Consider the following 27,544-nt stretch of genomic DNA (forward strand, 5'->3'; position numbering starts at 1 on the left):
GCTAATGAACTATTCATTTATTTTTCCTAGTGTTCTTCACAAACAACTGTTCCAAAGAGATAAAACTGTCAATCTTCAATGCATCACCTCAGTCCAAGAGCTGTTTTTTTTTCTTGCACTGAGGGCAGCAGGCCTTCCTTGCAAGTCAGAAAAGTAAATACTCATTCCAACTGGGAAAATACTCCCAAGTCCTTTGCTACTTCTGGAGTAAAAATTGTCCAGAACACAACAGAAGCAGCTCATGCCAGCATAAGCAAAGATCTTGTATCACCAGCTGGTCTCCTCTTCCCACTTCAGCTCCTCCTCTTCTTCCCAGCCAACATCATCCACCTGCAATAATGATATAAACATTAGAATCCCATGTGGTCTTGTTTGCAAAACTGATTAGCTTTGTGCCCAGGAAAGCTAAACAAAGAACAGGTCACAGCAGATTTACCTTGGGAAGGCATTTTTGGTTGTAGAAAATAAAGCAAGAGTTTGCTGGCACTTGGAAAGTTTATTTATTCCAGCATAACCTGTTGTAAACCAGAGCTGACTTCATCGGAAGCATGCGGTTTACATGGTCAATTAATGCATATCATAGGTTGCAAACAGGAAGGCTGAAAGGGGGAAGAGAGAGATCAAAGAGATGCCAGACTGAGAAAAAATAAAATGCACTCAGTGAATTTACTGCTGTTTGCAGCCTTTGATAGCTCTGGCTCACAAAAATTTATGCTAGCATAAGTTACTAGTTTCTTAAAGTGTCAGTGGTCTTCTATTTTATTTTGCTGTTGCTGCCTAAGCAGCTACCCGTCTGGAATTAGTTTGTACAGACACGTAGTATACAACACGTAGTATAAACTGTCTGCCTCCTTTATCCACCTTGTGTTTCCATGGCATATCCAAGAACTGTCAATCTCATATCCTACTTTTCACAAACTGTGTGTACCGACATTGAGAGTTCAAAGAGTCCTGTGGCACTGTACTTCAACTTGAAGTTAAACCGGAAAGCAGACATTCAGCCTTATAGTGATAAACACATAAATCTGCTTTATGCTCAGTCAGACCATTCAAGGTCAGTACTGTCTACTCAGACTGGCAGCGATGCTCTTAAGTTCAGCTACTACCTGATTTTTTGGACTAGAGATGCTGGGGATTGAACCTGGGATCTTCTACATGCAAAGCAGATGCTGAACCACAGTGTTGGAGGAATATTACACCCCCACCCCCGGCCATCCTGTCCCTTTGCATCGTCTTAGAAATAGTCTGCTTGCAGTGTAAGGTGGGGGTATGGGGGCACACAGCAAGTCTTAACAGGCGTCATCGCCAGATTCCAAGCCTTTATGGTCTCTTTCCATGACAGTTTTTTGGGTGGGTGGAAACTATTCTAGAATTATTGGAAAACTTTGTTATCCAGAGCCCTATGCGCCATCTACACATGACAGGCTGCCCTAATCTTGTATTGTTCCTTTTCTTGCTTAGTTTGGCCAGTGTAGGTGGAGGAGACAGCAACATCACTTACTGTCCAGTAACAGAGAGAAATCTGAGTGCAGCAGTGGAGTGCCATGCCTCAAGAACACTAACCCTAAATCCTCACCTCTGTAACAGCAACAGCTGCAAATTTGGAAGAGAACTGCACCTTCTGAGCATCACCCACACTGCCGGAAGCTGCATCTAAGGTGCTCTGAGCAACAGGGTAGGGCCCCAGCTCTGGCAGAATCAGGAGTGCTGAAGAAGGTTTGATATCTGGCACCATGTCAGCAAACCAGTCCAGTTCAGGGTCAGGCAACTCTTTCTTCTTCACTTGGATCGTGAATTCCTCTCCTAAACCACATTCCTGCTTTGGAGACCTTTCCAGATACGATGCCTTGGGCTGCTTGGAGATTTCATCCTGCAGGTCCTTGTGGCCATAGCCATCATGGTGGCTATTGGGCCCTGAGGAGGAATTTGATGGCAGAGTCCTACATTTTCTTTTGGGCTCCAGCATATGGGCGGGGAGCTGAGGCTCTGTGATGTCCGCAGACTCCACATCACTGGCACTATTTCCTGAGGAGCTTTTGAAGGTGGGGTTACAAGACACGTCAGCCAAAGTTTTCTCATCTGCGTGATGGTTGGCAGGACAGGGACTCCTGCTGGCACAAAACTCTTTCCTTTCAGCATTGATAGTTGCGCTTTTCTCAGTCTCTGGCTCCTCGCACTCGCTCCAGTCCGGCCAATCCTCCGTTGTCTTCTCATTTCCCATCAAGCAGCTACCATCACTCCTCAATGCATTCAATCCACCAGGAATCCCATTTAAAGACAGCAAAGAGTCTTGTCCCCCTGTGGAAGACACACAGTAGGTACCTGCTCAAGAAACAAGTCTGAAAATCCTATCGTGGATCAGGATCATGTGCAAGAGTACGAATGCTCCCAAAAGCAGATGATTTCCTGCCTTTCTCTTCTAGCTGCCCCTTTTGAACTGCTTCCAAGGGATGATTTCACCCATTTTTTCCTCCTCGCTGCAACCCCTCCCTGGTACCCCCATGGCATTTTGTCCCCAAATGCTCACTCAACCTGTGATATCAAGTTTTATTTTAGTCTGCCTTTCTCACTGAGACTCAAGGCAAATTACATAGAGTAAGATAGTATGATCAATGGCTGGGGCATCCAATAAACAATACAATAAGGTGTAAGGATAGCAGAAATCCAATACAGTACTGAGAAAAATAAGGCTGAAACACAACATAAGCCATCTGGTATATTAAACAAATGCAGAACTATTTAGGAGCATACTTAAAGCAACAGACAGTGCACAGTAATATAGTCTACAGACCCTATACCTGTACCAGTGCATCTGAACCATTCCCTTACAGCACAGTCCTGTTACCTGTGTAAGAAAGCCTTCCTGATAATTTGGTTTTGCAGTTTCTGGAAAGAGAGAACGATGGGAGCTTTCACAATGTCTTCAGATAGGCCATTCCATAAGTTTTGAGGAGGGCAACCTAATTTCTAGCCTGGTTTCAACAGCCTCAGCTGAATAATTAAGAGAAAACGCGCCATTAAGTGGAAAGTGGGCATCTCCATCTTAAGTGGCAAAATTTAGTGCTATAGAGTTCAGGAACAGCTGATACAGCATAAGCTTTGGAACATTTTAGCCACAAGAGTTGAAGCATTAAAAGGGTACGGTGATTACCTTTCTTTAAGGCCGCATGAGAGTCTTGCCTTGGCACATGGTTCTTGTTGCTGAAGGACACATTTCCAGAGTTGGGGCACTTGAAGAGTACACCTGAAGAATTATTCTGCAGGGGCTTATAGGTTAGCTTACTCTGGCAGCTCAATATGTGAGTGGGAGATTCTGTAAGGATACACAAGCAAAATATACTTACTTTTATAATGCCACCCATCAAGCTCCCAAGCTGGGAGGATGTAAAGGATGGCAGAATGCTATTCCGACAGAGAAACTGCCTGGCCTTTGCTCTGAAAATATAACCTTTAAACATATTGTCAGTACAAACTTGAACAATCTTGTGGCACAAGAAAATGTGTACGCCACCGCTCCAGAACCTGTTCAAGGCGTCTCAGAACAAAAACAAGTAGTACATAAAAACAGGCCAGTAAAAAACATGCTGGGGCATAAATGTGGTGTAAAAAAACCAGCAGTCTAAAATGACATTCTGGCTAGGAGCAGACCATAAAACAACTAAAAAAAATAGATACCTTTAATTAAAATGTCTGGGCAAAGAAAAATATTTTGGCCTCAAGAGGGAAGGCGTTCCAAAGGAGGGTTATCACCACTGAAGAAACCCTGTCTCTGGTTGTCACTTGCGTCACCTCTACTGGTGAGGGGCAAAGAAGAAAAGGTAGGCTGAAGAATACCTGGAGGAGGCAGCCCTTCAAGAGCCCTGGCCCCAAGTTGTTCAGGAACTTAAAAGAACATGTATTTTGAATTGTGTCTGGAAACAGATGGGCAGCCAGTGTACATTTTCCAAGACAGGTGATATGATCCCTGTATCCACCACCTGACAATAACCTAGCTGTCACATTCTGGACCAGTTAAAAATTATTACAGGTTCTTTTAAGTTCCTAAACAAAGGCAGTCCCCACACAGTGCATTATAATAATCTGCCCTGGACGCAATCAGATCGTGACTGACTGTGGCAAAATCACACTTTGAGGAATGGCCATAGCCATAACGTAATCCCCTGAAGCTGATGAAAAGCACTACGGGCTCCAAGAGACCTGAGACTTCAACCCTAGGCCAGAATCCAGCAGTGCACCCAAGCTATGAACCTGTTCCTTTACCACATCCTAGGACAGGCTGACTTGTCAGTCCTCAAGCAGCTTTTCTGATAGCCAACAGTAACTCAAGTCCTTTTTAGACTGAGCTGCAGTTTATTGGCCCTCATCCGTCCCATTACCTTCTCCAGGCACATGTTCAGAGCTGAGTAACATCCACTCCTTGTTTCAAACCTTTGGACAATCTCAGTTATTACATGCGTACATCGCCCATGCTGTTAGGCTGCCAAAGGATTTAGGAAAATCAACAGGGACACATTCCCCATCAGTCTTCTGGTGAACATCATCAGACAGGGTGAACATGGCCATGCCCGTCCCATACACAGGTGTAAATCTGGATTGAATCGTTTTGGGTCATTGATCTTATCGAAGACTGCCTGAAGCCGCTTAGCCATTACTAGGGAAAATCCAGATCCAGGTTTCAGGGATCTTAAAAAAAAATCCAGGATTCCTGAAATTCAGGAAAGATTGTCTGATCTGTTTAAGACAAATCACAGAATCCCTGATTTATTTGGCCATTATTCCCTATGAGAAAAACTATCTGAGGCTATCTGGAGGGTGAGGAGGGTCATTTTTCAAGCAAACTCCACCAAATTTGTAGGAAATCTACATCCTCTAAATTCCATCCAAGTTTCAGGAAGATTGCCCCCCCCCGGGTTCAATTCTATGAGCTCCTGAAGAAGGTGCCTTCAGTAACTCCACTGTTCCCAATGGGGAAAACATTTCCAAGCAGGCTCTCGGGCAGAAACACACGAGGGTAATACTGCCGGTAACCAAAGGCACACTACCAAATGCAAGAGAAAGCCCAACAGAACCAAACTGAATCAAAGGAATGGATGGACCCCCCCTCCCCCCTGATCCAAAGTGAACCAGAGAATCATGTTAAATCAGAGAATTCCACCCAAACCAAGCTGAAGCAAGGGAAACGCTTGCAACTTGGCTCAACTGAGCCAGTGTCACAGAAGCCAGGCAGACAAGGAGAGCTCCTGCACAAATTGGCAAATTGGCACTTCCCCCTCCCTGCCTCACACTCCTCCTCCCTTCCCCTCTTGGGGAAAAAGCAGGAGAAGCCCCGGAAGGAGCCCGTCGGAGGCTGAAGCCACATTTCCCAGATTTACCCAAATGTATCTGGGGGTCTAGATCTCGGTTCCCTTACCAGATCCCGGCTTCTCTGATTTGATTCAGGAAAGTTGGATCTAGCTAGATCACCTAATTCTTCCCAAAATCTGGATTGCACATCCCTAGCCATCACCCCCACAAACACCTTGCTGAAGAATGTAATGTAGGCTACCATTGGTAGCTGGGGCTGCATATTTCTAAGCAGTTTGTCTCCTGCATCAGGCCTCACTGACTGAGTCATTCATAAAACTGCTCCAATAGCATCCTGAGGCTAAACCTTAATAATGAATACGGCTGTGATAAGCTGATTAATTGGCAGGAATAATTAAGATGATGTTCCTGATTAACAAGATGGCAGATTTTTAAAGAAGGTGAATTCAAGTACTTTCAGAAACCAAACTTGCTGGACATTGTCTTGATGTGTTCTTTCTTCCACAGAAGAGGGAAGGCATTTTCAAAGATGCTGCCTGCTGCAATACGTACGTGAGTTAAAAATGAAGGATGTTTTCTCTTCAAAACTATTTTATTCACATGCATGCTTATGCAGTTTTAACAAAGTAACTCACATGACACATGGCCTAAGATTTCTTTGAATGAAACCCTACTCATTAGTACTGTGACAAAGAGTTGTGACCACAATAAAATCTTGAAAGCCCCACTGTACACACACCTGTGAATGAGAGAGATCTGTACTGGTCATAGACCAAATGAATCTGAATCAGAGAGATGTATTTCTCAGACACTGGTTAAATGAGAATGGCTTCCCTAAACAGACCCAGTATATGGGCTTCTGGATAGAGTCAATAATTTTTACTGTATTTTTAAAGTGGACCAAACAAATTTTACTATTTTCACTTAATTTCCACCTGGCAGAACCTGCCTATCAAGGCATTCTTTCTTTCTCTGCCTCCAGTATCAGGTGCATTGGTGCTTACTGCTGCATGAAGTACAGAAAGGAGAGACTGTTCTCCCCGCATTGGACAGCAGTCCCTTGACTGAGTCAGGAGAACTGCCAGACTCAACACCACACCCAACTGTATCCCTAAGGTGCTGTCGCCCATGGAGCTACAGACCACATCTTCTATCCAATAACTCAAAAGCTCCAAAACACACCAGTGTCTAGAACATACAGATCACAGATAGCTATGCCTACGCTCCTGAGTTCTGAGCTCATATTTACTTCCTGGCCTAAAAGGAGACTAGAGTGGCCAATCAGGACCAGGAGAGAGAATGTATCTGTTTGTGACAAGTTCTAAGTCTCTTGTGCTTCTGATGAGGGCTGTGTTGGCAGATGTCCTTGGAGACGACTCCTATCTTCCTCCTAATGATGATGCCACACCCAAGGACAAGAGAGATTACAAAACTGAGATCTTCCTCTGCGGGGCTAATGAATCCAACATCACAGTCACCAGCAAAGCATCAGCTCTTCCCTGGTGGTTGGCTGAGGTCATTTCAGCAGGAACGTCTCTCAGATGAGGTGCCCAACAGACTCCATGAAGTTTTCAACATGGCAACCTTTCTAGTGGACATCATACAGTATGCTGGCAGGACCACAGGGGCAACAGGTGGTTAAGAGGTTGATGCATCTCATGACTTGGGATGAAGCCATGTCCGTCACAGCCATTTCTGCATCTGCCATGCCTGAAGGGAGATCTCCTCTTTGGTGAAAGCTGCAACCGAGGTGAGAGGGGGACTCCAAGCTCAAAGTGTTACCATCTTTCCAGAAATGGCCCTTTGAGGCAAGATTGCTTCTGTTTGCACGTCTCAATCCCAATGCTGGAAGAACCATCCAAGCCATGCAGACCTTTCAAGACCTTTAAAAGTTCCAGATCTAGGGCGCAGGCTTCCAGCAAACGTGCCTCCACCTCTTTAGCTTCCCCAGGAGTTGCTGCCCATATACTTTCACACTGTTAAGTACGAGGTTCCTTTTTAAAATCAAAACAAAAACCAGGAAGATTTTGGGGATCAAAGGACAATTGGCTGCAATTCTGATTCTGTAATGACTTGGTGTGTGCACAGATACACAGAATCTAAGAAGAACTAGCACCTGCTCATCTTATTGGAAACTGACGTACAGAGATTGTAATGACCTGAGATGAGAACATAAGAAGAGCCCTGCTGGGTCTGGCATCCTGTTTTACACAGAGGCCAATGAACAAGGCCACGGCCCTTATCTGATGTTGCCTACTTCTGGATACAGATGTTTCCTTTACTCACCATGGCTAGCAGCCATCGTTGGATTTATCTTCCATGAATCTGCTTAACCCCCCCCCCCTTTAAAGCCATCTATACTGGTGGCCATCACACTGGCAGTTTAATTACTCTTCGAGTAAAGAAGTATTTCCTTTTTATCTGTCCAAGCCTATTTTTCATTAATTTCATCGGATGCCACCGAGTTCCGGCATTACGGGAGAGGGAGAAAAAGTTCTCTTTATCCACTTTATCCACCCTGTGCATCATTTTATAAACCTCTATCACACTCCCCTTTAGGAGCCTCCTCCCCCCCCCGCCCCCAACTAAAAAGTTCCAGACTCTTCAGCCTTTCTTCATAGGAAAGGTGCTCCAGCCCCTTCATTGTCTTGGTTGCCCTCCTCTGTATTTTTGGATGGTAGGGGCTTTGTCCCAACTACACAACACGTTCCAAGCCACATGCCATCAGTTTTCCTATGCTAAGCACTGGTCACCTGAACAACTTCTGCACCCCCAAGGAGAAAGCCCGAATCTAAAAGCGGCAACACCTATTCCCAGCAGACTCCTAACAGCATAACTGTCTTGGGTGCTTTCCACTGGAAAGCAAAACTGCAGCTGCATTTGAAAAGTGGTTCTCAAGTTCATAGCTTGAGATGCACTCTCTTCACCTTGCTCTATGAGGCTGAGCTGCCCTACCTCCAGCTTATGTGATTTAAAAGCAAGCTCAACACTCAATTCACTTACCTTCGGGAGAAAGGTCTGCGGTTTTGGTGAAACTCGGTGCCGAACTTTTAAAGATCTTTGTTCTGTCACCCCCTATGACAACATCAGGTCCGAGCAGAGAGACCAGCACTCCTAAGCTCTGCAGTGTTACAGCCACGAGAGCATCACTGGTATCACGCAGCCCCAGTAAAACCTAGAAAGAGGATATGCTGTCAACCACGGTCCCGCTCCCACACAGTCTGGAAGCTACACACTTGCTATCCGTTCACATCATTCCCTTCCATAAAACCCAACCATTTGGGGAAAGTCCTAGTATTGGAAGACCCAGGTTTGAATCTCCACTGTGCCATGGAAACTTGCTAGATGACCTTGGGTCACTCACACATGTTCAGCCTAGCCTACTCTCGTAGGGTTCTTCTGAGGATGAAAGGGAGAATGTTGTAAGCCACTTCAGCTCCCCATTGGGGAGAAAAGTGCAATACAGATGAAGTACTTTCAATATTTGTATTTGGCAACCCTTCAGCATCCTGGATTCTTGCAGAACAAAGAGATCTTGAACACAAGAGGCGCAAAAAATGGGACAGGAGGTTTACTGTGAGGGAATCTAACTCCAACAAGTAACATTTATCAGCCAAATGGGTAAGAGACTGACCAGCAAGAGCAAAAGAAGATGTCAGCACATACGTACTGTCCCCACTATCAAAGCTGTGAAGAGAACTGGTTAAAGCAAAGGAGGACAGGTGGAACCCAAAAGGCCCATGGCAGAATTGTATCTGCATGGAGATGGACAAGGGGCACAATCCATACTAAATGTCCCAGTGGCAGAGTGGAGCAGTCTGGCCTCCTCCTGTCCACTGCAGCCCGCTGCTCTCCACGGAATGCTGCTTGTGGCGGGCAGGAGACCCTGAGGAATGACACGAGGGGGAGTCTGCAGTGGGATCCTGCCCAGTATGCACTTAGACAGCTTTTGCCATCTCAAGTTTCTCCTCCCCAGAAGTTGGCGCTTGAGAAGCTACACTCCATACTAACCTGTGGCAATATGATGTTTTTCAGTTCTTTCTGAGTGAACAGCTCGGCATAGGCATCCATGTGAGACAGCAACACTATGCGCACGTGCTCCTCATGCACCTCAAACAGCTTCAGCAGCACTGGGCTGACGTGTGTCTGGAACACCGCTGGAGACAGCAGGCCGTTGATTTGATTTTCACCTACTTTATCTAGGGTTGAAAAAGTTGGAGAGTCACCGTGATGCCAAGGTGAAACTAGCCGTTCAAAAGTTGCTGCCACAGATGTTTAGATATATCTAAGCTTTTGAAAACTACACAGATCTTATTTTTAGCTGGGCTCTTTCCCCTGTTTATGTAGAAACTGGAAGCACAAACTAAAAGCAACTGAAGGCTTTGTCATGGTTTCCCCCACCCCTGTGCTTATCAAGATGCAAAGCCCAACCGCAAGCATGAATGGATGAGGCAGGCAGGCAATAGGGACCAGAGGGCTTATCTTTCTGACTACTATTGACATGGCTGGTCAGACCCTTTGGACTGAAGGACAATACGGAAGTCTACAAGAGCATCAAGGTATCAGATGAGAAGGGAAGGAGAAGCAGCGTTTGGTCACGGCAGCTCCCACCCCTCTCAATCTGCAGGCAATCGTATAGCACAGCTTATGTTTCCACTGGGGAAGCCAGTTCCTGTATCATTAGTTAGTATTCTTCATCAGCTTAACTGGCCCTCTCGCTCCCATGTAAGAAAAAAATGGGGTCCATTCTCCTAATGAATGAATAAATAAAAGCATTTATTTACTTCATTTATACACCACCTTTCTCTCCAATGGGTACCCAAAGTGGCTTAAAATTGTTCTCCTCTCCATTTTATTCTCACAACCACCCTGAGAAATAGGTGAGGCTGAGAATGCAAGACGAGCTCTGACAGCAGGTTTCCATGGGGCAGTGGGGATTTGAACCTGAGTCTCCCAGACCCTAGTCTGACACTCCAACCGCAGCATCATGCTGGCTTTCATGCTGGTTTAGTTGTTTGCTCTTCCACCCCTCGCAGAATCTCCCCAGTCGTTTAATGCATTTTGTTACCTCCAACCCCCCTTTCCTCCCTCTTCTCCCCTTCTGTAAGAATGAGGGTTAGTTAATTATTTCAGTCATTGAGTTGTGCTCACACATCACCCCTCTACCCCCAGCCAAGATTCCCCATTCCTTGTTTAAGGTATTCCCATAAAAAAGTGATGTGCTGCACAAAGCAATCAATAGCTTTCAATCTTACTAAATTAAAGAAAGGAATGCAATCTTGTTCTTGTATAGTCCAGAAACGCATAAGCAGAGGTTACAGTGGGTACCTCCCCATCCAGTACCTCTAAATTCACACTCTTGTTTTATTCTGAAGCAAGAATATTAACCTGTCCTTGGGCCCAGGAGATGGGGAAGGAAGCTCTTGACAGCGACTGGTTCAGCAAAGACGAGCTGATTGAGCAAGAGAGGGACCAGCCGCAAAGCGATCAGCTTCTCTGACAAGCCAGCTACTCTGTCCAGCAGAAATCTGTGTGACAAGAGGAGATGGTCAGCCTTTTCCATTACTGCCTAATGTGGGAGTTGTGCACCATTCAGCCCCCCTCCTTTTTGTCTTGGCTATTTATATGGGTGCCCATGTGATATACATATTCCCAAAATCATGCAGTTGTCTAGTATTACAGTAAAACAGAGAAGTGCAAAAGTTTCCTGCTGATAAAGGCTACTACAGAGAGAACACAGAAAGGCCATAAGCAGGAATGGCTGTGTTGCCTTTCTACAATATACACAACTTACTTACATACAAAGTCTAACCAACAGACTACCTAAACTCCTACGTATTGCTTTGGATCCACCAGAGAATTTCTACATCGGGAGTGTCACCAATTCGCCCCTCCATCATCAGTCCTCTGACTCCTCATGCTGTTCTTGAGGCTCTTCTGTCCCTCCCTGCTCTTTGGACCCTAGTGGAAGGGGGAGAGGATGGGGGTCACACTCCGTAGATGGCAATCCCTTCTGTCTGCCTTAATGTTCTTGGTGGATCCAAACCATTGTTTACTTTGATCTGCAGTCTCTCTCCAGCACTTCAAGACTCCCAAGTACTGAAGCTAGGCTTTCTACATGTACAACATGCATTCACGTGTGGACGTTTTCCAATCCTGACATTTGTTGCAGCTGCAGCTACTTCTACATCCCTCCTTCGTTACAAATGCTGGCCTTCATTCCATACCATTATGTGAAGTGAAAACAGATGCATGCTACAGCAGATGTACCTGGAGAAGTTCTGGAATCCCTTTTTGCCAGCTGCAATCTCACACTAGCAGTGGGCCTTATCCTGCAGCTGGACTCTATTGCCTTGGAACATTTCCCCAGGAATAGCTCATTTATAAGCTAGGGATTCTTCCAAGATTCCTTTAGCTTCTCTTACTGAATGCCTACATTTTGTGTACATATTTTATGCTTTTGTGATGCAAAAGCAATGGCTTTCCACACAAAGCGAACACGGCATTTGTTTGGCACTCATGAGGCGTTTGTTTCAATCTAAGCACCTAAACTAAATTGTAGAGGTAATGCCCTTTTTAACAGAGAAAATACTTGTTAAAAACCATTTGAAAACAGAAGGGGGGGATTAGCAATAAATTAACATGCACACACACACACAAATAGTTCACATTTTCAACTTACTTGAAAAATTCAGTTTTTTCCTCTTCTGTTTTCAATGTTAAAGTGTTCAGAAAGCTCACAACTTCCAGAAAATCATTCCTGGAAATTAAAATGTCCAGGAATTAAATTAAAATAGATATAAATACATTAAGCATCAAGAACTTAGTTCTGGTTGCAAGAGGAAGTCAATACCTTAAAAAAGGAAAAACTCCTGAACAGAATAAAATGTGAGGAAGCGAGGACCTCAAAATGTGATGTTCTCGTGCTCCGGGTACCCTGGCACTGATGCTGCACCAACACAGACTTGAAAGTCCAGGCCATTCCAAGCCTCCCTTAAGGAGGGTTTGACCTTGAAGTCTGTTCGGAAGGTGCAGTTTGTGCAGAAGATGGCTGTTTGCTCAACTAGGGTGGGTGGCTAGAAGAAAAACAAGTTGTTCAGCTGTGACTGAGGTTTCTCACGTGGTCATCTGGATTCCACCTGGGAACAGCTTGTGTGACTGGTTTTAACCGACAAGGCTTGACATTTGAGCTCCTGTCCATGCTGATGTTGGCTGACTACAGGGACTGTAGACGTTTGGCAGCAGCCGCTGTATACCAAACGCGAACAGCACAAGAGTGCACACAGACAATGTGTGGCTGTTGGCTACCTTTGGAACTTCAATCACTCGGAAGTTCACCACAGCCCCAGGCTGAACATCCTAAATTCTGGAAAATTAAGACCTTTATTGCTTGGAAAAGTATTTGGTGGGTAAGGATAAAACTGGGAAGGCTTATGCACTGAGCATTTTATCCTTAAAATAGGACTGCATGTCTTTCTCTGAGCCTACAGGCCAATGATATTTAAAATGTAGATGCAGAGACAGAATACTACATTTCTCTTCTTGCAAATTAAGGTTGGAAAGTATATACTTTTTTCACTGTTGTTTGTTGTGGAAATTATGACTACTGGGTGAGAAGAATATGAACCTACCCCCTCAGATTTTCTCTGAGCCTTATTTCCTTAAAAATTGAAGCACTCACATTTGCAGTATAAAGGCAAGTGTTCCAGTCTTGGTGGTCAGCCATTTTACTACTGTCATCTCATCAAAAAGGCTACATCAGTTCACATAAGGAATAACCCATATTAGGCATCCCCATCCCTCACCACATATACACAGCCAGCAGCCATGTCCCTCAGCAATCTGCTCACCTGAAGAATTCATGGGACAAGAAACTAGACAGTGGAGCCCGGCACGCTGGATCTGGATTTAGCAGCACAGAGCGCACGGTATGCTGAAAGCTGCAGAGAACGTCCTCTGAAACTGAAACAGAGCAGCAATCAGAGCTACAGTAATGAGTGAAAGGACATTTCTATGTTCTGTCTTTTTCCTAGAGTGGCTAAACCTTGTGGACCAGACCAGATGACAATCCAAGTACAAAGTAAAACCCTTCCAAAGGAAAGGGAGAGCAGCACACAGTAGAATTAACGTTAGCCCCCTCCAAGACTTAGTCCTAGCTTCTGGGGAAATAATTTTAAAGAAATAATTCAGCATCTGGTGCTGCTATCATTTTGATAGGGCTACTACAGACCTTCAGAACAGCACTTGGTGGGCCACTGTCAACCCAAGACTACATGCATTCGCTTTAAAAGGACCTCAATCCAGGTGTGTATGCTGTTGATATAAATCCCTTACCTAATTTATTCATCTGGAAATGTCTATGGCACCTCTCCAGAGAAAGTGTCAGCTTACTCTGTGTGTGTGCTTCTTTTTCTATACTCTACATGTGATTCTTGGATGCGCCTGAGAATATAATCTCAGATAGCAAACTATGGTTTTACTTATTAGTCAGTTTTCATTCTCAAGAGAACCATCAGTCAGGCTCACTAAAGCAAAACTCCTGAGGAACCTTGTCTAAGTCAGCACCATCCTTGTGGCAGGATTTTGTCCCCGTGCCAGACATATCCATTTTTAAACTATATTAAAACACTACTCAGGATGCCTTGTTTCATACATGGAAGAATATTCTTTCAATATCACCTCCAAGTCTGGATATAAGAGGAATAAAAAAATGGACAACTCACTGCTCTGGAATGAATATTTTGCAAGTATAAATCCCCTCCCCCGCATACACCAAAAATAACTCGGTAAAATAAAATCAGCAACATGGAAAACTTGGTGTTAGTTGTTTGAAAAAAATACCATTTCTTCTCTTCAAGGATTCTTACCCTCTTCATTTAAATAAGTCAACAAGTTTTCAACCATTGCACCAAATGAATAGGCATCCCGGGCATGTCCCTGGCCTTCCGGAAGAAGTTGGAAGTCGGCACGCTACAGTAAAAGAAGAGAGTAGCTTAGTCTTCAGGAACTCCCCTGTCCCTTTCTCTGCACATGCTTTAAACACACAGCCTTCTCAATCCACATATACTGAAAGTGAACAAGGTAACCAAAAAGTCACAAACAAGCCCAATACAGTTGCCTAATAATGTCCTGTGTTGTCTAGCATCATGATCTTTAAAAAATGCATTTCTCGGAACTCAGTCCCACTTCAATTATACAACTGCTCCTACACCCCATATAGCTATCATACATTCATTTTTCAGTGTTCTTCCAATATAATGTTTGTAAACTGAAACTGTTGTAAAATCAGTTTGTCTCATTGGTCTAAACTCCGGCACACAGAATCTCTCTAGAAAGCACCCACCCCCCAGCATTTCAGGGAACTCAGTGGGAGGCAGGGAAGTTTTGTTCCATTAGCAAAAACCAAGCTTTGGATCTAACTCATAGAAAGGAGAGGGCTGCTTAGGATGAAAACGGTAGTGCTTTCCCGGAAAGTCCTATCTAAGGATTTGCCGTTTAAAAAATGGTATTTTTTTCAGATTTGGGTACTGGGAAGGTCATAAATATCGGTACTCCCTATATTTGAGTCCTCTCATACCAGTTTTGTATTTTATCTCCCCCCCCCCCCAGGATTCTAAAATTAACTAGGTCCATTATTCACTATGGGGGAATCTTTACAGAGTGTTGTTGTTGTTTTTCATGCAAATCATATCAAAATTGCAGCAGAGTGATGGCTACTTGTCTAAAGACAACCCCCCCCCCCAATTTCAAGTAGATTGGGTCAAGAGGTCCAATTCTATGGACCACTGAAAAGGTGTTCCCAGCTACTCTCCATTGTTTCCTATAGGGGAAAAATTGAATGTTTTCACCAAGACAAAAAGCCTTTATGAAACACCCAAGAGCAATCATCGGCCAAAAGCCTCTCCATACCAAAAGAACCAAGAAAGCCCAATAAAACCAGTTAAACCAGAGAGCTGCTGTAGCACAGTGGTTAAGTGGTTCGGCTGTGAATCAGCGCACTACTGGTTCAAATTTCACTACTGCCATGAGCTCAGTAGGTGGCCTTGGGTAAGCCACTCCTCTCAGCCCCACCTCCCCAGCTGTATTCTGGGGATAATAATAACACTAACTTGTTCATTGCTCTGGGTGGGGCACTAATCTGTCTAGAAGAGCAGTATATAAGCGCAGTTATTATTATTAATCCCAGCAGAATAGACCCCCAAAATAAAGATCAGGTATATTTTCAGGTATATTTTCAGACTGAATATACTGAATCACACACCCCTAGTCCAATCTCACCAATTTAGTACAATCCTCTCAGAGTGTCCACAATACAGATAGGCAATAATCGCCACTCATCTAGTAGCCATTATATACTGAGTCCCCTAAAAGGCTTTTGGCAAAGCTCTTCATTAAAAGTTCTTAAGAAAGCTTAACAGTCATAAGATAAGGAAAAGCCCTCTTCTGGATTGGTGAGGTTAACCACCAAGAAGCAGAGGACAAGAATTAATAGAGAGTTTTCACAATGGAAGAAATAAGTTTTTATAGCTAGTTTATTTATAAACCATTTGAAGTCAGTAAGTTTGTGGAGGGGAGAAAAACAACCCCACAAAAGAATGGTAACCAAAGAGGTTGCATCAAAATAACAAAATATAACTCTGAAAATAATACAAATCAATATGACATGTATTTTAATCAAACAAACAGAAGTGAAAAAATAACTATGTCAATGGCTCAACAGATTAGTGCCATACCACTGTATATTCAAGTGGACAATTTTCAAATATAAAGGTATTATTATACATTTTTTTTCATGTGTGTAGAACAAGAACAAACGTTTCAGCCCAAGGGCCTTCCTCAGCAATTTCATACAAAGTGCCCTGTAAGTATAACAAATTAGTATCAAGTGCCTGCCCATGCATAGAATGGACACAAAGATGTTATATTAAACAATCGTGGAGTAAATGCATTCAAATCTTCCCATGAAAAGTCCAAGGTGGGCAACTCATCAAGATGAAAGTTTTTTCCTTTGCCCATGGATCTCTTCTTAAGTACAAAGCCATAGCACGGTCTGAATCAATATGTTTGAAAAAGGACTTAACTGACAGAGGAAAGGTCTATCAATGGCTAATAAGTGTAACCTGCAAGTTCAGAGGCAGTACACCTCTGAATACCAGATGCTGAGGACAAACCACAGAGAAGGGCTGCTGCCTTCATTCCCTATTTATGGGTTTCACAGAGGGCAACTGCTGAGAACAGTATCCTAGGATAAGATGGACTCTTGGTCTTGCCAACAGGTTCTTGTCACCAATAGCAAGACCTATACTTTGCAGGTAAGTTCAGATGATTATTCCTTGCCACAAGATCATTGTCAATGCTTAGGAAAAGATACCATGCCACAAAACGGACACCAGAGACAAACTATATATTTTTACTTATTAAAATATAGTATAAATATGCTTCAAAAAACCAGAGTGGTAGTATAGTAGTATTCTTTATTACAGCACTTAGCCAGTACATTTACCATAAAATTTAAGTGCAAAAACCAGAGTAGATTTTGGGGAGTGAGAGGCAAAATGGAGGGGCTGTGGTCAGGGACACTGATGACCAAGTAAATGAGATCCAGTCTGATTTAGACAGGGTTGCCCTCCCAACTGAAGCATCAGGTTCATAGCTTGTGGGGGGGGGGGGGCGGTGTCCTGCTTTACAGTGGCATGCAAAAAATGTCCTCTGTTACACAGTGTTTGTCACTGACATTGCCTGGGGCACCAGCTATGGCCCTTCTTGGAAAAACCAGCTCCAGCCTTCATTAGCCATGCTCTGGTAACATCCAGATCAAATCAAGTGCAATAAACTCAGTGTGGTGCCTATGAAGACTACCTAGATGCTGCAAGCAGCGGAGCAGATAACTGAGCTAAGCAGGAGTGTGCGTGTATCTTCCCACTACTCTAAGAATTTCATTCATCACTTGCTTATTTCCAGGCACAATTCAAAATACTGTCTTTGACCTGTAAGGTCCTAATCTGATGGACCACCAGCTCCCACAGGAACTTGTCTATTAAGATCCTCATCTGTGTTCATGCTTTGGGTCTCCCCCACCTTCTGAAACAAGATTTGGGGCTACCAGAGAAAGACCCGATTCTACAGCAGTACCTGGCCTGCGCAACGCCCTCTGCTCATGTGCCTGGTGCCTGCACTCAGGACCTTTAATGTGTCAGGTACAAACAGGTCACTTTGCCCAGGCTTTTAATGGTGGGTGAGAAAGGCTTGCTTTGGCTATCATTGTTGCTACTGGAATGTTGACGCTTTTTGTGTTCTATGTAATTTGAATATCTTGTTTTAACCAATGCCAATTGTAAAGTACCTATAACTCCGAATCTAGATGTTAATCCACTATAAATGCACATACAACATTTTTGCGGGTATAACTCACTAAATTATCACACGGTTTCTCATGGGCAGCCTCAGCCCAGAAATGACACAGCAACTTCATCAGCATATCTTCTAAACTGCAGGGCCACAGCAGGCAACAACGTGTTTGGTATGTTACCCGCTTCAAGTTAAGCACACATAAATGGGAAGTGTTTCCTAAATGTGCCTTAGTCAAGTTTTCCAGCGTAAGCAACCAAGAAAACCTACCATCTCTTCAGGTGGGATGCCGGTCTTCTCTCGTATTGACTCAATGCTACGTAGAAACTACAGGTAGAGAAGGAAACAGAAAGATTTCAGCAACGAACAACACTATGTGAAATGCAGTGGAAGCCTTCAATTGCTAGTCTTCGGCATTCCCATCACCCTACACCTTAAGACGCGTCCGAAGAACCAAAAGCAGACCCTTTCCTCTCCTACACCTTTTCTCAAGTAAAGTATTAGCTATTCCTTAGCCATCTAGAGTGCAAAGCCTAGAAGGGTGCTCTTCAGGCAATGTGCTATAGAACTCTGTAACAAGGTGGTCAGTAATAGTGGAAAACAAGCCACCCTTGTGGTTTTCTCTTTTGCTGCCTTAAGAGCTAGCTTTCTTTAAGGTGTCAGTACAGAACCTCAGTTGTCACATAATACCAAGCCATGGGTTGGATCCAGCAGAAAATTTCTACCAATGAAGAGGTGCTATTTTTGCCAATTTCCCCCTTCCACTGCAGACCTTTCCAACTCCTGTCCTCATGTTGCTCCTGGGGTCCCTTATCCCTCAGGAACAGCATTGGGGAGCACATTTTGGGCTTCAGCAGTAGGTTTTGGTGGTTGATAAGGAATTCCTGTTCTGCTGATGAAAATCCAAGCCTGAGGCTTGGCACTACAGAAACAATCCCTTGTGCTCACTTGCTGCCTCCTTGGAGCTGATGAGCAACTTCTGATTTAGTACAAGCCATAGTTTCCCACTACATTCAAACAGGCAAACTGGTTGCTTTCAGGTGTCATGATAAACCATGGTTTGGGGAAGCTGTAGCTCAGTGCGAGGTTCAAATGTCATATGCAACTGTGTTTTGTTTAGCCGGTGCTAAACCAGGGTTCAAAATCACAGCTTGCACCTAGTGGGTTAACTATGATTTGCACTGTCATGATGCTTGAATGAAGAAATCCCTCTCTATTCAGAGGCACCATCTGTCTCAGTCTCCTTCATACAGGGGTGGAAAGCACTCAACAGGACAGAAAGCTGGATGTAGCTGGAGCAGGAAGGCTATCAACGGTGTTTTCCCAGGACACTCCCTCCATCCCTCCCGGACACAAACTCTGCTAACAATGATTCATCAAACAGGACCGTGAACTCCAGGAAACAATTAAAAAGGTAGCAAGAAAAAGGATCTCTCTTAAACGCATGTTTTTACCCCGTTTGCCAACACACATTAGAATTTGCTTCCCTTAAACAACTGTTACAATCCAAAGCAGTTCACGACCCACCTGCCTTCCTCCCCACAAACATTAAAATTGCCTTTGTGTGTCAGGAACAAGTGACTGAGTGATCTGGTCATGTGCCCCCTGCCCAAACAAGCTTTTGTTTTCTATTTTGTTTCAGAGTTTAAAAAAAATGGTTAGGGATTTGGTGAAGCAGCTGTATGGAGGGTGGGAGACTGACTATCCTCAGACAGGTGCAAGGGAGAGAGGAGGTTTGGCTTGCCCAAGGCTTCTTTCCCCACCCAGTTTGCATTCCAATTTTTGCAGCTAGCCAATAAGTGGCCTGTACATGTAGTGTGCATTACCAGCAGTCTGGCCACACAAAGGAACTTGTAAGAGCATGTGTAGATTCTTCTTGAAGAAAGGAAAGGGATATAACTGGGATTTATAAGCAAATTGTGTTCTGTTAGGTACATCTGGAAAGACTTACTAGGGTTTGTGCAACAAACTGCAGCTTGTTGTAATATCTGGATGTAAGCTTATGTCCTGTGCTTCTCACCAAACAAGGGGTACAAACCATAGTATTAAGGTTTTCTAATTTGCTTCTGGGGGGCGGGAATCAGTCGATAATAATTTACCAGTTCAGAAGTGATGGCTAACAAACTGTAGCTTGTGCTAAAGCATAAATAACTGAATTGCAGTATGCAAAGGGAGGAGGGAGTGCACAAAACTCGTGCCCACCAAGCTAAACTATGGTTTGGTATTATACGAGAATCAAAATGGAGAAAAGTCACTCCATGTGGCTCCTTAATACTGTACTGGGCAACAGGCTGCATGCTGCTGATGCGTGCGAAATAAAGGGCCCAATTTATTTCTGGCTTGATCTTCTACTGAGATTTTAAACTCTCCAGTGGAGGAAGGAAAGATGTCTCAGAGACTGGGGAATTTGCTTGCCACTATGTAGCCTGAGGTCCATATGGAACAGCACAAAGGTGTCGTTCTACTCACTGTACCCTCACCAAAACACCACTGCATTCCCTCCCCTAACCATATATCTCTTAGCTATTGTTCACAAACACAATACCATTTGCTCTCTTGAGGAATATGGATTTGTAATATACTCTCAATTGTGCACGTGTGCACACATACATTTGCACTTCCAAACACAGTCTCTTCAGTTCCTCCACTGTGTAAACGGTGCACCTCTGATTCCATACATAACACTCTGGGAGATGCATCTTCTAGCAGCTTTCACAGCTCCTCATTTGAGTGGTAAGAGTCCAAAGCCAAGCCTATGCAAGCCCCACCGGAGGAATTCCCAATGTGGCTTATTTTGTATTCAAGGTCCACTGATGGGTCATGCTCTTTCAACTCTCTTCAGAGAAGTATCTTCAGAAAAGGCAGATACCATCGCAGAAGAGAACAAAAGGTGATGCCAAAGTTCGTAAATCATAACATTATTAAATGGTCGCCCCCTGCTGCCTACAAAAAACCAGCTGCCTTCTTGATTGTGGATTATTTAGCTCCCAAAGTAGTCAAATGTCATTATTCACAGATTCCTTAAGATGACAATGCAGCTGGATATTCAGCCCACGTACTCTACGTAACTAATGCCAAACTATTCAGTTGGGGTTGAACAGGACACAGAAGACTTAACCAGCAAATGCTTCCCCCCACCTTAGACAAGGCGAGGTGATTTGGCTTTTTACCTCCGCCGTAGCTTCATTCTGGTTGCAGACCGTTTCCATGCCGCCTAGCTTCCAATGCCCATCCTCGCTCACAAACACTGATGACAAGCAGACATTGTTGTGGGTTAGGTTTCCCTAAAAGATAGTTTTAAAAAAGGAAAAAAGAAAACACACAGAGACACAATGAGGCTGGGAATTGATGCTGGAGTAAGACTCGTTAGTACTAATTAGGTGTCACGAGATTCTAGAAGAGATTTTCCAAAACCACAGAGGAATTTTATATGCCTCCAGAGAGCTCTTGCAAGGAGAGGAAATTTATGCCACACCAAGTTTAACTAGCACAAGTCAGTTTATTACTTGTATATCACAACTTGACAAAGAGAGTAGATTACATGCTGTTCTCTTCACTCCTGCTTGAGATCTCCCATCCCCAATCGACCAAACCACACAGTTGGAGCCATTTTAAAGATCTTAGGAAATGCTCTATGAAACCCAAATCCCAGGTATGTGAAGGAAAAAATGTTCAGAAAGCACCAGGTTGATATATTCTGATGGCCGTCTCTATTTGGCTTCTTCCTTCAACCATCTCATTTAGCTGATAGGATAGCCAATAAGAGTATTCATCTCAGCAGAACCTTTAAAACTGGATTTCTTTTTATTAGAGGAAACATATTTCCCAAATTCAGGAATGAGCATTTCACAATGTTTTACACCATGCACGGCTACGTTTCCTCGTTCCAAGACTCCTTATGCTCACCTGTGAATATATAAATCTGCCTCGCTTACTCACACCTTTCCCTGCTGAAATATTTGCTCATCGCACCTCACCCTATAATTCAAAGTTCTTTAACCCCTCAAATATTAACTTCAGAATAAAGAACACAAACATAATTGCAAAAGTGTCAGATCTGTATACAATTTATTGGGCAAAAAAAAATTCCTCTGTATGCTCAAAGCAGGGCTTTTAATAATAATAAAAAAACTCTGTCTTACTTTTGGAACAGATTACAACAGGCCTGCAAAAGGGGTTCTCGTACGATAACAAGCCAAACCTTGCCACTTTATAAGCAGCAAGAGCAAGATATAAATACATCATGGAAGACTGAATGAGGCCTCTGAAGGTTGAATCTGCTTTCAGTTCTTCTTGCCATCTATTAGCAGGCCAGTTGTTTACTTTGTCCACTGGTCTTGTTACATTATCTTCACTTGATTTGATTTTAGTAGGACAACATCTTATTTAAAAAGTCCAGCCCCCTCCCCTCCCAACCATCGTCTATTTCCTCTTGGCACAAACCCTACTGAAGACGTGACAACGGGGAACTCACTCTATCATGGAGGAAGACAAGAGCTTGCAAAACATCATAGATTCCAGCACATATCTCGGAAGAAGAGAGGTTCTCCAGGACCTTCTCCACTGGCTGCACACGGTCTGTAACCAAATGGATTCCATCGATTTCCACAGTGCAAGAAAGGAAGCGCAGGAGGCAAGGGTGGCGTAATGTCTTCAGGTGCTTTAAAAATTGCAAATTAAAAAAAACCCCATTCATTATGAGGTATCTACTACATATCACACACATCCAACAGTGAAAAGGGCCAGGTTTTCCGCAAACCTTCGTGACATGACCTGTTAGCTACGTAAGTTGAATATTCCTTTTATCTGAGTGCTTTGGATGAAATTAATTTTAGCCCTCCTATGGCAGCTCCACTCGGCTGGACAAGATCTGCTAAGGATCCCACCTTGCAGGGAAGTGAAGAGAGCTACTGCTGATTCCAGATCCTTTTCATTGGTGGCCCCATCTGGAGGAACGGCTTGCCAGCTGAGATCAGGAAACCACTCAGTCCACTGGTTTTTAGATAACCCAGAGATACTCAGGCAACAATCCTTATGAATATCTGAACTTCTGCTACTTTCTCCAATGCAGTTTTGGCAACAGGAATCTCTTTTGTTGCTATTTGTATGGTATTTATTGAGGATGTTTTTATTATGGTTTTTAACTGATTGTGCAACCTACCCTCAGTCTCTCAGGGAGAAGACAGACAAGCAATATTGTAAGACTAATAAAGGATCAAATAAGATAGTCTCCTTCCTCCACCCCAAGTCAGGCTTCCTATCAACATATCCAAACCAGGTTTTAGCCTCATGTCTCAAACAACCCCCAAACAGAAAAATTCTAACAATCTATAGTCCTAATTTCCATCACAGATGTAGAGGAGACTGAAGCCAAAGTCAGACCATTCTTTAAAGTTCTCCAAATCTCCCGTAATTGAGGAACCAGCTCTTATCATCTCCATGAACTATTTCATCTCCAGTTTTAAATATCCTATTTCCTAGGGCTTGTACAAACCACTTATGGCCCTAATATCATGAATGTGGACTTGGAGAACAGAATCTGCAAGTCTGCCAAAATACAGCAATTTTGCCAAATTAAAAAGAGTCCAGTAGCACCTTTAAGACTAACCAACTTTACTGTAGCATAAGCTTTCAAGAATCACAGTCCTCTTCATCAGATGCGTCATCTGACGAAGAGAACTGTGATTCTCGAAAGCTTATGCTACAGTAAAGTTGATTAGTCTTAAAGGTGGTACTGGACTCTTTTCGATTTTGCTACTACAGACTAACACGGTAAGTTTCTGAGAATTTTCATAGGCGTCTACTTGTTTTCTGCAAAAGCAATTTCATATCAGCTCTTTTTTCTTTATTTTTTTCATAGCTGTTTTTTCTTACTCCTTTGCTTTCGCATAAGAACACTGAGAAATTTTCTTCATTCATTATGTTTCATGCTTATATACCAAAGATGACAGCGTATGAGTAGTCTGCTCCGATCACACATTTTTTCCTAAAAGGGTATTCAATAGTTAAAAGTGATGTATAGTCCACAGCACTTTTTCAGCAGAGCTCATGTTTGGCGTTGATGTGGAAAATGAACAGACTGGTGCTGAAGTTGATAGCATCAGGTACTACCTGCCTTTTCTTTTGGCTCAAGAGGGGAAAGCAGTGCTAGGGAGAAACAAGAGGCCTGGGTCATTCCCAGCCATTTCTGAAGTATCCCCAGGAAGCTATTATAATTCCAGGGGATAAGATTTCCACAATAAAACACAATATACCTTGGCAGCTTTGTTAACGTTGTCTTCGTTCTCACTCTTGTACACAAACACGGAAGCAAGTTTGCCACGCTGAAGCACTGCTGGGTAAATGTTGACTCCGGAGGGCAACGTAAATGGTGGCTCTTCCAGTGCATCACGCTTTAAAGTGCTGTTCTCCGAGCCCATTACCTTGTACACTCAAGCTGTTCTGCAAGGGCTTTTTTTCCCTAGTGTCAAAAGAGGCTTTAAAGAGAAATTATTTAAAATTTTATTTAATGCATGTGTAAGGCCAACCTTCCTCGCAGATAATTGGGGGCACAAGATTGCTAAGAGCAATAAAACCAGCATAACATATTCTAACACCAAAGTTAAAGCAACCAGCACAAAACTAATAGTAACATCCTACAGAGACCATTGTCCTTCAAAGACACACCCCACAAAAAACACTCATCTTGAAGAGCCAAAGTATCTTCTAAAAAGATGTTTTACAAGCTCTCCAGAACTACCAAAGAGACGTACATCTTCTAATTTTCCCTAGGAAACCAAAAACATCCAAGCGGCCACAGAAAAAGCCCATGAACAGGCAGAAACAGAATGTTCCCATGTGAAGGTTTGAACATCCGGAAGGTACTGCTGTGCTAAGCTAAACTGCTTCAAATTAGGCCAACAGCTTTCATTTGAAATTCCTCACAATGTCCTCACTACAAGCATGGAGGAAAACACAATAATCTCATATACGTGAATCTGGATTTTGTGCTGACACATGGGGAGATTAAGGTTCTTGGGGCAAAAGGTTCAAAGTCCAGTTAGCGTCTTGAGCTTGCACTTGTCAAAGTTCAAACTGAATCACATGCTTTTAAGAGTTGTGGGTGCAAGTACACCCACTGTGCGCTGCAAGTACACATGGACAGGTTCATCTTTAGTATAGGTTCTGCTTTTTCATAGCCTCAGGAAGCAGAAATCTGGTTGTACCTACAGCATGATCTGTGATGAGAAATGGCAGTCCATTGCTTAGAAAAGAGCACTGCTTGTGAACAGGTTAAAGGAGCATATGTACCCTGGATTTCTCAATGTATGCCCCAGCTATAAACCATGAAATAAACTGGAACACTTGAAAAACCTCAACACAGATGACAAAAGAGCTGAAAACTGGGTCGATAAGAAAATCTTTATTCGAAACCATTTGGTAGACTATATTATGGCTGATGAACTCTCTGATGTTTATTTGCTTTTCAAAGCAACCTGTGTAATCCTTTGTGGATTTGTCTCTTGAGCTTAATGCTGAAATTTCCCTCTATCCCTATAGGCTGCACAAGTTCATCCTTTCTTCTTGGCTTAGAAGACAACAGAAGCAGCTCTCTATTGGGTTCAAGACATTTATGTGTCCGCCTCTTGCCATCAGTGCGACTGTGGTGTGCTTCAGGCATTTAACAGGCTGTTTTTCTTTTCCACTAGTCCGTATGAAAGTCCTGATAAAAATGGGAAACTTTTCTGGATAAGGCCCTGATGTCTGCCTACCACCACCACCACCACCACCACCTATTCAGAAAGCAGCAGATGTTTTAGATTTCACCTGCATAGTCATGAAAGCTACTAGCCTCTACAAAATATAGCAAATCCAAGATGCTAACAAATCCTTTTTACCCAAAGAAAACATTATAGAGATACAATCAGGCAATGAGATTTTTTAATGTCTGAATGCAAGAATAAATATTTTCCTCTTTATTAGCAGAATTTAAGGCACAGAAATAGACATATCTTTAATCAGTTGTTTCTGCAAGACACCACTTGGACACACCGTGAAGACATCCTTCAAAGAGATGGCCCGACAACCAGAAAGACCTTCCCCCAAGTGACAGTTCTGGAGTCTCAGTTCTGCACTTCATTACCTGACCCAGCTTCTAGGGATGTCGCAAATTACCACACACACACATCAAGCAACCAACCAACCAAGGGAGCACCTTAAAGGCTTATTGTTACACATATTTTACAAATTAAAGCCCACTTCCATCAAATGCATGAAGGGCTGCATTACAGATGTAATGTACACACATAGGAAGATGGGGGAAACATCATAAACCCCATCACCATGGAATCAAAGCAGGAGCAGCACAAATGCCACAGAGCTTCTGCTGCCTTCATGACATTCTGGCATATCACCCACTCAATACGTGCATTATTACTAAAAACGTATCAAAAGCCCTGCTGGATCACAACAATAGTTCATTCAGTCCAGCATCCCATTTCACCAACAGCCAGGCTGAAAAGATGCTCTCAGGACTACAAGGACAAAACAAGGCCAAAGCCCCCTACATTTTTGCCAGCCCCTCCACAAGTATTTAGGGAGTTACTGCTTCTGTACACAGAGGCCGCTTTTAGTCATCATGGCTAATAAAAGCTACCAACTGCAAAAATAAAAACAAAGACAGAGGATCATAAATGCCAAAAGAATAAGTCTCAACCCAAAGCAGCCATGCTCGGAATATTTCACCAAGCTCTTTTCCAAAGGTAGGCTTAAACAACTTTGGGGAGAGCCGAAAGAGCAGCATGTGCATGTATACAATGTATTTATAATATAATATAGCTATAATATGTATGCATATAACAGCAGAACACCTATAACTAGGGCTGCCAGCTCCAGGTTGGGAAATTCCTGGAGATTGGGGTGGAGCCTGGAGATGGTGCGATTTAGCAAGAGGAGAGACCACAGCAGGGTATAATGCCATAGAGCTCACCATCCAAAGCAGCCATTTTCTCCAGGGGAACTAATCTCTGCAGTCTGGAGATCAGTTGTAATTCCAGAGTATCTCCAGCCATGACCTGGAGGTTGGTAACTCTACCTATAACACGTTTGTGTTTGTATTACCAGCATGAAGTTAGGAAATACGTGGAGATTTGGGGGAGGTGGAGCCTGGGGAGGGCGGGATTTGGGGAGGGACTGGAGCTCAGCCAGTTATAATGCCATAGAGTCCACCCTTCAAAGCAGCCATTTTCTCCAGGGGAACTGATACCTGTGGACTAGAGATCAGTTATAATTCCGTGTCTCCCGGTGTTACCTGGAAATTGGCAACCCTATATTAAACCATCTCATTTAGACAGCCTGCCCACAGAATCATTCTTGTTCCGGCTTCAAAAAAACCCCCGCCGGAATTTGCATGGCCACGCCCCCTAGTGGGCTATGATTTGCATGCTCATTTGCATGTGGCCGTGACTTTCGCTTGAACCCCCTTGCCTCTCGCGGACGCGCTTCTTCGGCCTTCGAACGCGATGTGGTTCATTGACAGAAGCCGAAGGGGACAGCGGTCAGCCGCCGGACAACCGCCCGCGACAGGAAGAGGGAGCGGGCCTTGGGTTACCCTGGCTAAGCCAACCTCCCGCTTTGCTCACCTGCTGCCCCACTGAGGGGGATACGAAGAGGGCTCCCAGCTGCCCTCCGTCTGCCGCTTCCACAACAAACGGGGCGGGGGAGGGCAACTTCCTGCTCTGAGTCACCATAGAGTCTTGCCGAGGCTCGACAGACTCTTCTGTTCTTCCTTCCGGTAGCATTCCCCGCCATATTGGATAAGGGCAACAGAGGCTGGCAAGGCAGGCGTGTTCCCTGTGCGGTTTAATGCCGCTACTTTTCTAAACGATGCTAAAGTTGCTTCCCACCTCCCCGC

At 43.7% G+C, this 27,544-nt stretch overlaps 1 protein-coding gene across 2 annotated transcripts; it reads right to left on the reverse strand.

Annotated features, from left to right (window-relative positions):
- Window positions 1–2: 2 nt before the first annotated feature.
- On the reverse strand, window positions 3–27,351 carry SCYL3 (SCY1 like pseudokinase 3). 2 transcript variants are annotated; one of them, XM_054980012.1, is made up of 14 exons: window positions 27,273–27,351; window positions 23,907–24,128; window positions 22,127–22,312; window positions 20,823–20,936; window positions 17,923–17,979; window positions 14,172–14,274; window positions 13,155–13,266; window positions 11,987–12,064; window positions 10,693–10,832; window positions 9,316–9,503; window positions 8,308–8,479; window positions 3,152–3,313; window positions 1,577–2,298; window positions 3–330 (listed from the first exon to the last, which is right to left on the reverse strand). In XM_054980012.1, exons 2-14 carry the CDS (start codon window positions 24,069–24,071, stop codon window positions 268–270), a joined length of 2,262 nt encoding a protein of 753 aa, XP_054835987.1. In that variant the 5' UTR covers window positions 24,072–24,128; window positions 27,273–27,351; the 3' UTR covers window positions 3–267. The 2 variants fall into 2 exon arrangements, with proteins under 2 accessions (XP_054835987.1, XP_054835988.1); XM_054980013.1 differs by having other exon boundaries at window positions 23,907–24,112; window positions 27,273–27,344.
- Between the last annotated feature and the right edge of the window lie 193 nt (window positions 27,352–27,544).

The sequence above is a fragment of the Eublepharis macularius genome, chromosome 5 (assembly GCF_028583425.1).
Source record: "Eublepharis macularius isolate TG4126 chromosome 5, MPM_Emac_v1.0, whole genome shotgun sequence".
Taxonomy (NCBI): domain Eukaryota; kingdom Metazoa; phylum Chordata; class Lepidosauria; order Squamata; family Eublepharidae; genus Eublepharis; species Eublepharis macularius.